General features: G+C 39.8%; 1 protein-coding gene across 2 annotated transcripts in view; it reads left to right on the top strand.

Moving 5' to 3' along the window:
- The window catches only part of MTHFD1L (methylenetetrahydrofolate dehydrogenase (NADP+ dependent) 1 like), a 141,827-nt gene that overhangs the window by 85,286 nt on the left and 44,367 nt on the right, over positions 1 to 12,174 (top strand). Inside the window, exons 25-26 of one of the 2 annotated variants that reach the window (XM_066179094.1) lie at positions 10,308 to 10,415; positions 11,822 to 11,974. The exons of the other annotated variant lie outside the window; for it this stretch is intronic. Coding sequence (XP_066035191.1) covers positions 10,308 to 10,415; positions 11,822 to 11,974 — 261 coding nt within the window. The remainder of the gene's footprint in view (positions 1 to 10,307; positions 10,416 to 11,821; positions 11,975 to 12,174) is intronic. 2 annotated transcript variants of the gene reach the window in all.

Raw genomic sequence — 12,174 nt, 5'->3', positions numbered from 1 at the left:
AATCACATCTTTACCCCAACTTAGAATCCCATAACTTCACACAAGTATTGTAAGTCTCAAAAATACATTGAAGGGATTTTATAAAAACATATAAAGATTTTTAAATACTGTAAAAAAGTACATTCAGGCCAACAAAAGCAGTAAAGTGTAAAGTTCAGGCTTCTGTTTCATCCTTACTGTGCAAAGGATGGGGATTGAAGCAGCTGGAAGTAGGAGAGTGAAACAGCAATGCTGTCACTTTTACAGTATGTAGGTCAATTGGTTACTAGGCTCACAGAGAAGTGAAGAAAAGCCATCTCTCCCAAATAAGCCTGCCCTGATTTTTTTGTTGTTTTTGTAGCAATTTTGAGGTGTGGTTTCTGCTGTTCAGAAGAGTAAAATTAAAAAATTTAAGGAAGACAAGAAGCAGTAAAATGGAATTCATACAGATTATTTCCCCTCTCATTGTACCTAAAGGGGGTGTAAGTGAAAAGACATAGTTTTATCCCTTACCTGATTGTCAGATTTGTCCAGATTACTTGTTTAATATGAAGTCCTGGTTGCCTCAAGTTTCACAGGATTTACTGTGGTTGGGGTTTTTTTCTGTTTTCTTTCCCTTTTGGAAGGTCTAAAAGGGGAAATACTCTGCTTAAAACCACTACCATTTCATTCATGTATCTGTCTGTCTTCGTGAGATTGCTTTTCTCTTCCCTTTACTCCATGTCTCCATTTAATCCTTTGATGTCTATGCACCTTGTTTTCCTGTCAGAAAACTTCATCAGAATTTGGTTTCAGAACTAGAAACTTCTAATTATTTTTCTGTAATTAGAAAAAATTCCAATAGCACAGACCACTGTAGCTGTAACAGGTTCATTCGATATTTTGATCTTTTGTTAGAAAGCATCATGTAGGATATTTTAAAAAAAGCTTCAAACTCTTATGTGTAAAACTGGTTTATATCTCTTCTTTCTAGCTAGAACAAACTTTGCAGTAAACTATATTATTAGTGTGCAGTCAGACATGTAATTAGAGGATAGGCCAGGTCAAGTGGGCTCTCTTTTTTTCATTTTTTTTCCAAATGCATTCATCTCTGTAGTGCTTTATGTAATTTCCAAATATATCTTTGAAAAAAAAGCTTCCTTGAAGGATGTTTACAAATGTGTATAGTGTGAGAACACTAGAAGAAAGTATTTTTTAGATCTGTCAAATGCTGGTTAAAAGTTGAGAATCAGCTGGTTTTTTCTGAGGTGTGTTTATACATTTATACCATCTTGTCCAGTGATACCTGAGCATGTGCCAAATGGGCAGTTTTAGGCATTGGACAGACAGCAGCACAGTTGTGTCAGTTCAGGACTCAGGTTCTGCTCCTGTTCAGTATCATAGCAAGGTAGTCTAATTAGAAGACTGTGCTAATTTTAGTCCTTGAAGCATCTAATTTGGTCTCTTTAAACTTCCTTGGGTGTCATTCCATGACACTCTTCTACGGTCACACTTTTAGATGGCTTTTTTGGGTTCTCTTTATTTATTTCTTTAAGCAGGCAATAATTTTTTTTGTCCTAGAGGCTGCTGCTTGTAGTTCGACTTTTTTTTTAGTCTTAATTATAGCAAGGGTTTGTTTGGCATTTGGTATAAGATGAGCAAATATTTTGGGGGCGTTCGAATGAGGACAGAATAACTAATATATGGTTTTGGGAGTGCGTTTGTGTGGCAGTCATTTCATGGATCAAATACAAGACATGACCTATGACAAGTAAATACTACACCATTGCCACTGTAAAAGCATAAGAAAAAGACAGAAACAGATAAGAGTGTACCCTGAAATGCTTACACTATTAGGAATTTCACAGGTCAGGGGAGTGGTTAAGGAGCAAGGATGAGTTTTCATATCATGGACTTCAGAGTTTATAACATAGCTTAAAATATTATTGGCAGTAATTGAAGTAAATACTATAGCATTGCGTGGTTTTAGTATGGATTTTTGCCCCCTGTGCACAATAACCTCTGTTAAGTTACTGTTGTGTTGGTTTCTTGCAGAGTGTTTCTCTTCAGTGTTTAAAGGATGGGTTTGTTTAAAAGGCCTCCTGAACTCTTTGTGGAATCATCTGTGGCAGTTTATATTAATATATATTCTTGCTACATATGGAAAATATCAAAATATCAATCCTCTTATCACTGTTGACTTCCCTTCTGGGTTCAGTTTTCTTGAAGTATGGCTCTTTAAGTTGTAGCAGAAAGCTATTACTCAAAATAAAGTTGACTGAACCATTAAAAGTAAGTTTAGATAACTAGGGGGAGGAAAGGAGAGCATGGAAATGCATCCCATTCCTGAATTTCTCTGGCTTCAGTGCCTGTTCTTGATCAGGAGAAAGCGGGAAGCTGTATTCCTCACTAATGCATGCCTGTTGAGTGACCTGCCTTCACTATCCTGGTCTCCTCTCTTCTGCTGTGGTGAACTTGACTTAGAGCAGCCCTCCTCAACGTGGGGCAGGAAGCATAGGTCTGAAGAAAGCAGGCATTAGGTTTTTAGGAGATACATTGCCCCTTCCTGCAAGCAGCTGGAGTGGAGTGGGCATTCAGGAGATAGAAGAAAGGAGAAGGACAGGCCTTTGGCATAAGGCAGGATCAGCATATCTGGCTGGTCAGTCAGTTAGCACTGTCCCCTTAAAAGAATGACATGGTAACCTGACAAATATTATTGAAAAGTCTTAAATCACCGGATTTATGCTGCACTGGAAAACTAAATTGAAGACTGTAAAGGTCACAAATGGGAGGGAAGAGAAGGGGTTGTTCCAGCCTTCCAAGTTTGTCAGATGACACCTTTTTTTGACAGTGCTATGCCTTTAGGTAATATCATGACGAATGAAAATATTTCCAGGTTATACAGTGAAAGTTGATTGCACAAATATTTTGGCAGAGTGCAGTGCATTGCCTGGCCAGCCTGCAGAACAATGCAGAGCTTTCTCAGCTTGAGACCATTCACTGGGAGCAAGGTTGAGCAGCAGCATTTCTCAGAGAGGCATTCAAACAGTTAGCAGCCTCAGCCCTGGTATTTTTTGTCCCCTGTTGGGAGCATAATAATAGTTTGGGCAAATCTGGAGCATCTGAGTCCAGAGTTTTGTCTGCCCCTGCCTCTGTTTTGCTATGAAAATATGGTGTGGGCTGTCACTTACTTCATCCCCTCCAATCTTCGCTTCAGCTGTCACGGACAATGGGTCACTCAGAGGGCTCTAAGGGTGGCATTGAAACAGAGAAAACTCTGCCAGCAGCAGTTCTCTGTACATTATTTTCTCTTCCATCCATGGTCTCCCAAAGCAAGAATGAGCTGTGAGTAATGAAGGAGGAAGAGCCATCAGTGGAGGAGAAAGCTCCTTGGTGCACATACTGGGAGAGGAGGAGCAGCTTGAAGAGGAAGGCACAGTCAAGAAGGGCTTATGGGGTCTGCGTTTGAGGATGCCAACCTCCAAGGGAATGTCCCAAGGCAGAGTGTTTCTTACAGTTTGCAAACTACTCATCTTTTCAATCCCAGTGGTTGAATGGCGGGGGGGGGTGGTGCTAGAGGTATTTTCTGTTTCCTCCACAAATACCAGGAAGTCACTAAGCCATGAAAGCCATCCATCGTGTGTCTGCTATCACACCAGCCCAGCATACTTCTGCTTATTTGTATAGGAAGCAAATAGTTTCTGTGTTGTTCTTTTTACAGCATGGAGCTCAGTCATGTGTGGACCTAATGGAAAGTGCCTAAGTACTGCTGGGGTGGGAATAAATACACTTATGTATGGTCCTTACTGAAATTTTTCCTAGTAATTGATGGCAATCATTTCTCATCCTGCAGGCTGTGCTGCCCTGCAGCGTATGCTGGGCTTTAAAATATTTCCCCCCTCCCCTCTACTGCCAATAAGATATGTAGCAGTGAAGCCACATTAAAGAGGAATTCCATAGGACTGTACCACCCACTCCTCCCACTACCATCAAAGAGATTTCTATAGAGTATGGACACTTGTTTCACTGAATTGGGTGTCCTAGGGTTGGAAGCTATCTTTCTGCCACTCCATCTCTTTATTTGTGGATGTAGGCTCTTGACGGCACTGTACTTTTATGTTTGCTTTCATTATTTCCCTATTCTTTGCATAGAACAATTTTCTTACCCACAGCTGGGGTTTCAAAGTTGGGGAAATGGAAAATAAATCTCTAAAGCCACAGGCTTAGGTGTTGATTCACAACTGTTTAGCTTGACTGGAAATGCTTTTCCACAAATTAAAAAACAAACTCTTGTTCTGTGCCAGCAAAGGAAGAGGAGTGCTAAGGACTTGGAAATCCTTTTGTCAACCATAGATCTTCTGGAACCAGAATACACAGATACTTTAATAAATGCGTTTTTATTTTATCCAAGGCAAAAGCCAAAAGTAGAAGTTCAAATGTGCAGAGTCAGCTATTGTTTTAGCACTGCACTCTGTCACCCCACACAGCACCTTCAGCCATACTCCCATCATGTTTTCATTTGGCAGTCTTCCCAAGAAGAGGTATGAGTGATGTCTGCATACTGTTTCACTTAGCCAACCAGTGATTCCTCTTTATTGCTTTCAGTGAATGTGTAAGTTAAAAAAAAAAGTGCCACTGCCTTGAATTTTGAATTATATCAAGAATTTCTGCTAAAACGCAAACCTCTTAGTAACAGTAAGCCCAGAGGTTGTCACCTTATAATTAAACAGGTGATGTCATCATTAGAAATAGGCATTGAGACTAAAGTGAATGTTTAAAATACTTGAGCTGTTAAATGTGTAAGTTACAAGTGAATAGTGGTTTTGTATATTCTCTGGTTAAATGCACACTTTTTCAACAGAATCATTGTTTTGTTGGAGACTAATGTAGTTTTAAGTATTTATGTTGTGTAACTGTGAAGGGATACTGTCAGACAGTGCTGCACTGATTAGCATTCACTTACGGTACTCAGTTTAAACTAGATAATATGAGGGCTTCTCTTAGAAGTGGGACTTAGCTGCAACCTAGTGGAATGTAGTATGACTAGGGGCTTACTGCTGTTGACTCTGGCTTTGCAGAGATGTGTCCTGTTGGTGAGGAAGTCAGGAGGATGTTTAAAAGTAGAAGAAGTTAAGGAGGAAGCGAACAGGGATTGTTTTCAGCAGTCTCAGGGACTGGCTGTGGGGAGTTCAAAAAATGACTCCTTTCTCCTTTCTTCAGTAGCTGAAGAGCTTAAAAAGTCAGATGTCCAAATTAGGATGCAAAAGATGGAAATCTTGAGCATAGTCTCAGACCAGATTCCTGGTAATATGCATGCTTTGTTTCACTTAATACTGACTTTTGGCAGCGAGACTGATTTCAGGAATCCCAGCCAAGGTGTGTGTCCTTGCCCCAACTCGCTTTTTCTGCTGGTACATTTCAGTGCTCAGATTTGAACAGTTTGAGCAATTCTTCCTGCTTCACACGGGCTTTGCCTTTGTGATAAGGTGGATGTGTGAACTGATTTGCAATAGGGTTTTTTTCCCTGGGATACATTTTAGCCTGGATGATTTTCTCTGGTATGTGCAGCTGCACAAACAGCAGTGCTGCCTCAGTTGCACTGGCACATGGGTGACTGTGATCAGCAGAGGAAACAAGGATGAAAGGAAGATCTATTGTAGCTGGTCTGCTGTCCATGGAAATCCTTATCAAGACCTATATGAAAAAATGATAATCTAAAATCAGCTGTTAGAAGTGAAGGAAGAGATGAAGAGTGAAGGAAATGTGAGAAAAGGTTAGCAGAAAGTAAGCACTATTAAATTACAGTTTAGTGAAAACATTGCTGTAGAGAGTAAGGAAAGAAAGAAGATTGTACTAAACAGCACCACTTGGCACTAATAACGTGTCTTGCAAGTGGGATGGACTGGAAGTGGCAGTATGGCTGGATGATAACACTGGTATGATTCGGTTTAGATAATCAATACAATCTTGGGAATGACAGGCTCTCACCTTTATCAGTGCTGATTTCGTGGTTTAGTCATTCTCTGTCAAGTAATGAAATGTACAGTACACAGATACTGTTTTTGTGAAAGCAGTTTGTGCTTTAGAACTTGTTGTGCTTTAGCCTAGGAGATAATCCTATTTATGGTGTGGGTGCTTGGCAGCTTCAGCAAGCGCCTAGTGTTTGTGCTTGCCCCAGAAGCAGCATATGGCTTTGGTAGCTCTAAATGTGTGAGATTTCAGAAGTGAACATTCTCTCTGGCAGGAGTGGCAAGATTGGTTGTTTCTGAGAGAACCCTAATGAATTGTCAGCAGATATTTGTATTGTTCGGCCCTGTGGCATCTTTTCATATTCAGTGTAAATTTACATTATTTTATGCCGCCATTTTTTCAGGAAGCTAACATTGAATTTGGAATGAATTCTCTGAAACTGTCATAATTCCTTCAGCAGAAGTACTAATATGTAGTGTCTATTGTCTATCTGTCTCCTAATCTTTACTTAAATGTACTTAGTTGTGCAACAGTCCCAACTTCACAAAAGGGAACTGAGAAAAGGGACAGCTTTTATTTATCATAAATCTTTCATGCTTTTGGCACCCTCGACATTTTGCAACTTTCCTTCTCACGCTAGCTGTCCAGGTGGCAGTGGTGCTGTGGAATCAAGTTGCTGTTGATAGGCCTGCATCAACATTCCCCATTCAGATAAGACTTTTCATCCTCCCTTCCTTAAGACTCTTTTGGTGATGGCCTACAAATGGTTGCATCAGCACAGCTAAGGGTGTAGCATTGGACTTCGCTAGTGGGAATGAACAACTGGTTCAGGAAATTCCTAAGGCTGTTGTAAAAAATCCTCAGACAAAAGAATAAGTGAGAGATGCTGTCCTGCTTCTGGCCCAGACAGAAGCAGCTGGAAGGGGGCACGGCCAGGAGGTTATTCTATTCCATGTCACATCATGGGGGCAAGGGAAAAGGATTTGCTTCTTGGGAGAAGCGATTCTTGGAGAACCTTGGTGGGGACACTGAACTGGAGAGTACCATTCCCAAACCATAGCAGATGTGAAATTACTCTTTTTTTTACAAGTATCTGAGATACGCAATTTCTGCTGGCAGACATTTGACCAAAGTATAAAAGGCACAAACGTAGTTCACATGATTTTTTTTTTTCCCGTAAGTAAATCTGGTATCAGCTGGAGCAAAAATCCAGCTTAAAATCCCCTAATGATTTAGTTACTTGTGCCGTAGAGTCTGATTTTTCAGCCCACTTCTCCATGTGAATTAGCATTGCTACTACATATGGTGGATATCTTTGCCCATCAGTGAGACTATTTTGATAGCGCAGTGCTGAATAATCAGCAGTTTTGTTGTTGAAAACCTAAAGCTAAACGAGCATCTTGTAAACATCCAGGCTTCTGCTATGTAAAATGTCTCTTGAATTAGTAGAACTTCTTTTCTGTTAAATACCATTATGGCACTTTCAAGCAAAATTAACTTTTATTTCTTGTGTAAAGCACTAGATGTTTTTAGTTTGGAAAACATTTCTGTAAATTGAAGTTTCCCTGCAGTATTACTTGATAACTGAAACACAGGAAACTTTTTAGCTTGAAATGCCCTGTTACACTGTGATTCTAAATTGATAATGCCTTAAAAGTCATACTAAATACTAGGAAACAGGTGGATCCCTTAGCATGGTGTAGTATACTCCTTTCCCTACTCCTGAAACTTCAGGAAGGATGCATATTTGAGAGCATGCATGTGCATGGGCTGTGTTAATGTCCATAGCACATCTGTGCCTTCCTGCTGGTTTCTGTCTGTGTTTGGCTCAGCCAGGACTCATCTTGCCTCTTCTGAGATTAAATAGGCTCAGACTCTCCTCTGATACCATGCACACATTGCCTCACCTGTTTGTGTGTGCATGCCTGACAAAAACATGACAAGCTCAGGAAACCACTTTTTTTTTTGCCATTTACACTCCCACAACTCCTTCCTCAGTGATGATTATTGTGAGGTTACATTAGCAAAATTTGAGGTGTGGGTACTAACCCAAAAAGTATCTGAAATTCTGGTGAAAGAAAAACCAGGAAAAAACCACAAACCATAAATCCATAGGGATATGGTTTGACTGTCCAGCTCAGACTCAGCCATGCAACACACTGCACATATCCCAGGAGAAGCAGAGTGCCACCACTGTCATTAAAGCATTCTCCTCTGATGTTAGCCAGAGCCCTGCTGGGTTTCTTTTCGAAAATACGGCTGTGGTCATTGGAAGGAGGCTGAAGGCGCAGTAGTTATACTGCTGTCAAATTAGTTTGAAATGTTTTGACACAAATGCAAGTTGAATCTAAATGTCCATCTCCATCTCAATGAATTTACTGAGGTTTAAGCAGAAGGCTCTTTGTTTCAGTGTTGGCCCGCTGACAACAGGGAATGGAATTCCTTTTGCCTTTCCATTTGCCATTGTTGATAGTCCTTCACTGCAAGCAAACAGCACCCAAAAGGCAAATTAACAGACATGTTTTGCATTTCTCCCGCTGTGTTGAAAACTGCCATGGATATGAACATATTTAATAATCACCCTGAGACAAGTTTCATCTCGTGATGGCTGTCCATGACACTAAGTATTCCATTCAGCTTACTGCTGCCAGGAATTATACCCAGGATATTTGCAATGTGCTATCTCCAGTTCTGATTAGATTTTTTTGCACTGCTTGGATTCCTGTAAAAAGCCTGGTGTTTGGAATGTGACATTACTCCACCCAATTAAGGTGCAGTAATTGTATAGTGAGCGTGTTCAGAAAGGGTCTTGTGAAGCTTCTTTAAACCTGTCTTTGAAATTTTAAATCTGAGGGGGAATTTTCTCTGAGCCTTAGCAGCTTTTAACTGCCTTACATTTAAGGTACTTGGAAGTCTGAAAAGATTCTTTTCTTGTGATGCCTCGGTTACTAGTATTCTTTATTAAAGTAAGCCTTAATTTTTTTAAAATTCAATCATAAATACAAAAAAAGTTGGCCTGACACAAACCCTTCAACTGATGTATCTTTGCAGAAAAAGAGCTACTTCCAGACAGGCATTGCAAAAATGTGGTTAACTGTGGAACTTCCTATATATGCACCAGATAGAGTTCATTATTCACAAATGAATTAATTTCTTGCCTTTGTTAGAATGATACACTTCTATTTTGTGTTCTGGTGCTTTTTGTGTTGCTTGAGATTACCAAGTCTTTTTCCCCGAGTGGTTATCTCTCTAAATTTTGTTTAGCACTTACTTCACGTCTTGTTAATTAAATATGCTGCAAGTTACTGATGAGATACTCTCTTTAATATTGCACACATCTCTGGCCATCTATAGCCAGCACTGAAATTAGCTGAACTCCTGGTAAGATCCCTCCTCCATCATGTTGTTCCTATTTGAAAGAAGTCAGAGAATGGCTTGTTTAAAATAGGCCAGAGGAGTCACAATTGCTATCTCCTGGGTCATTAAAAACAAAAGGAAAGAGAAAGAGGAAATAGGAAAGAGCTGTTTACTCAAAATACACCAAAATGGTGGCACAAAAAGTAAATGCCTGATCTGACCATAAAAAACTGTTTCTTGAAAATCTGTAAAGGGTTTTCTAACAGACTGAAGGTGAGAGTCTGTCTCTGCCTTCAAATAGAAGCTGTGAAAACAGAACTTGCTCAGTTTGAGCTGAATATCATGATGTGAATACTCTTAGAGACTGGGATGGGACTTAGTGACTTGAGGTTTCAAAATGAATTCTAGAATGCTTTATTTATTTAATTTTTTAAGTGTCCAAGGTGCTTTACAATATCAAAGCTAGAAGTAAAAATATGCATGTTAGAAAGGCTAGGATGTAATAATGATAAAAAAAGAAAATCACAATCAAAGGAACAGTGATGGATCAGGAATTTTCTGCTACTATTACTCTCTTCTCAAGGGAACCTTCCCTGGCTGCCTCCTACCTTGCCTTGTCCACTCATGTAGGTGATCTTCATTCTGAAATGAAACTTTTTTGTCTAGTGATCCCTGTCAACTCCACCCTCCCAGTGGAGATTGCAGTGTAGGTTATCTCTTCGTTATTATAACTAGATGGCAGTAATTGCCCCACTTCACGCAATTGTAAGCTCGTGTTGTCCACTCTGTAATGCACAAATTTTGCAGCTTCCAAGTGATGGAGTAGCTGAAATCACAGCTGTTTAGTTCATGGAGCTGTAGCTGTGTATCATATCCATCACCAGTGCTCTTTACTTTGTCTCTTTAGCAAGGCTGTAACAAGGATGAATCCAAATGAGAGATTCAGAGACCTCACTCAGCAAACAAGATCCTAGTTTCTCTTGGCTGATGTTGATCCTTGTATTGTTTCCTTGTCTCTGCAGCTTCCTATTGTAGAAAAAATAAGGATCATTGCTCAGAAGGTGTATGGAGCTCAGGACATAGAGTTATCTCCTGTTGCGCAGTCTCAAGTTGATCGTTACACCCGGCAGGTAAGCAGGGAATTATGCAGGCAGGTACCTGCTGGATGCCAGTCCTGGGAAACCTCAGGGTGTAAAATGTTCTCAGACTGGAGTGTTAAGTCAAGCTTTGCTGAAAGGCATGAGCTTACCCTTGGTAGTATACTGTGAAGGTCAGTGTGGATTGGTTAGATTCGATAGAGCCAGAATGGTTTTAACCTTGAAAGCAATCTCCTGTGAGATATGAACGGTGTTCAGAATACTTCTGAGTTTGTCCACGAAACTGTACTTTCTATGCCATTTGGGTTACTCTCTTAAACCTGACAGCTGCATATCTGCAAAAATTACTGCTAGCAAATGTAACCAATTTTAGCATAAGACTGTTCATTTGTACCTGCAAAAAAGAGTTTGCAAACACAGTAAGACCTGTGCACAGCTATGCACATTGATAACAAAGGTCCCAATAGTTGTAAAATTTTTTGATTTCTTTCTGTACCTATTACTTACAAAGAATTACGAATACTAGAACATGAAATAGATCACCTACCCTAAAGCATGTTGGCAGCATGTTACAGTTTGAAAAGTTTTGAAACCATGTGGAAAGGTGAATGTATTTTTTGTAGTGGAATGGTTTCTGGACATAAATGTGCCTGGAGCTTTTTTGTCAGAAAGTAAAAACAGTATTTTTTTAAGGGAAAAATTTCTGAGTAAACTTCAGAAGCTGTGTGAGACAAGCAGAAGTCCTTGGTTAGACAAGCAGACAGCCATTTTCCCTATAAGGCAAACTTCCTGAGAATTAATTTGATTTTTCTAAATGGAAAAGAGATTTACTTAGTGCACTCGAAGCAAAATAATCCATGCCTGTATTTTTTCCTGCTGTGATCCTCTCATCTATTTTTTAGTCTAAATGTTAATATATTAGGAAATATTTTCACAATGTCACTATGGAGTTGTCAGCACTGGGCTGCAGAGACAATTCCCTGAAGTGCTGCCTCTCCTCCTGGCCCTGTTTGTCAAAGAATTGAACAGAAGAGTAGAAGGTGCCTGACTCAAGATTAATCAATAACTTGGAGACAAATAATGGGTGGGGGAAAGCTGCTGAGGCACTTCTGAATTTCTCCCACATTTTCAGTAACTAGTGCACCAGCTTTAGTGAAGGGTGTGCTATCACCTCATGCAGATTTTCTCTTGTTTGAAAACAAAGGAAAGCATCATGAGCACCATCTGTGTTGACCCCCAAGAAGACATTAATATCCTTAGAAAATTTTTGACTCTGAATCCTGGTCTCAAGTTTGTGTCTAACTGGGTCATTAAAGCCCACAGGGATCTGCTGTACGAGAGGTTTCTTTAAGATACTGATAACAAAACAAAAACATCATGTGCCTTTACTGTAATTTTTAATACATTTTTCTTTTATTTTCTTTCCCTTTTTCTGTTAGGGATTTGGAAATCTTCCCATTTGTATGGCAAAAACTCACCTATCCCTCTCCCATCAGCCTGAGAGGAAGGGTGTTCCCACTGGTTTCATTTTGCCAATTAGCGATGTGCGAGCCAGCATTGGAGCTGGATTCATCTACCCTCTGGTAGGAACGGTGAGTGCAGAGTATTCAACCAGTAACTCCTCTTTCACCCTTTGACAGGGAAGTGTATTTCCTGTTTGCCTCTAAAAATAATGTGTAGAACCATGTGAGTTCTTGCTTTTGTTTAATAATCTTATCCTCAAACTTTTTGTAGCCCTACATTGATAGGAAAAGTTAATCAAGAAAGTGCAATGTCATACAAGAGCTTTGAC

The sequence above is a fragment of the Chamaea fasciata genome, unplaced genomic scaffold, assembly GCF_029207755.1.
Source record: "Chamaea fasciata isolate MVZ Bird 193981 ecotype frontalis unplaced genomic scaffold, bChaFas1.0.hap1 SCAF_3, whole genome shotgun sequence".
NCBI classification, from domain to species: Eukaryota; Metazoa; Chordata; class Aves; order Passeriformes; family Sylviidae; genus Chamaea; species Chamaea fasciata.
Note: the sequence above shows the minus strand (reverse complement) of the source record. Positions and strands in the feature narration are given on the sequence as shown.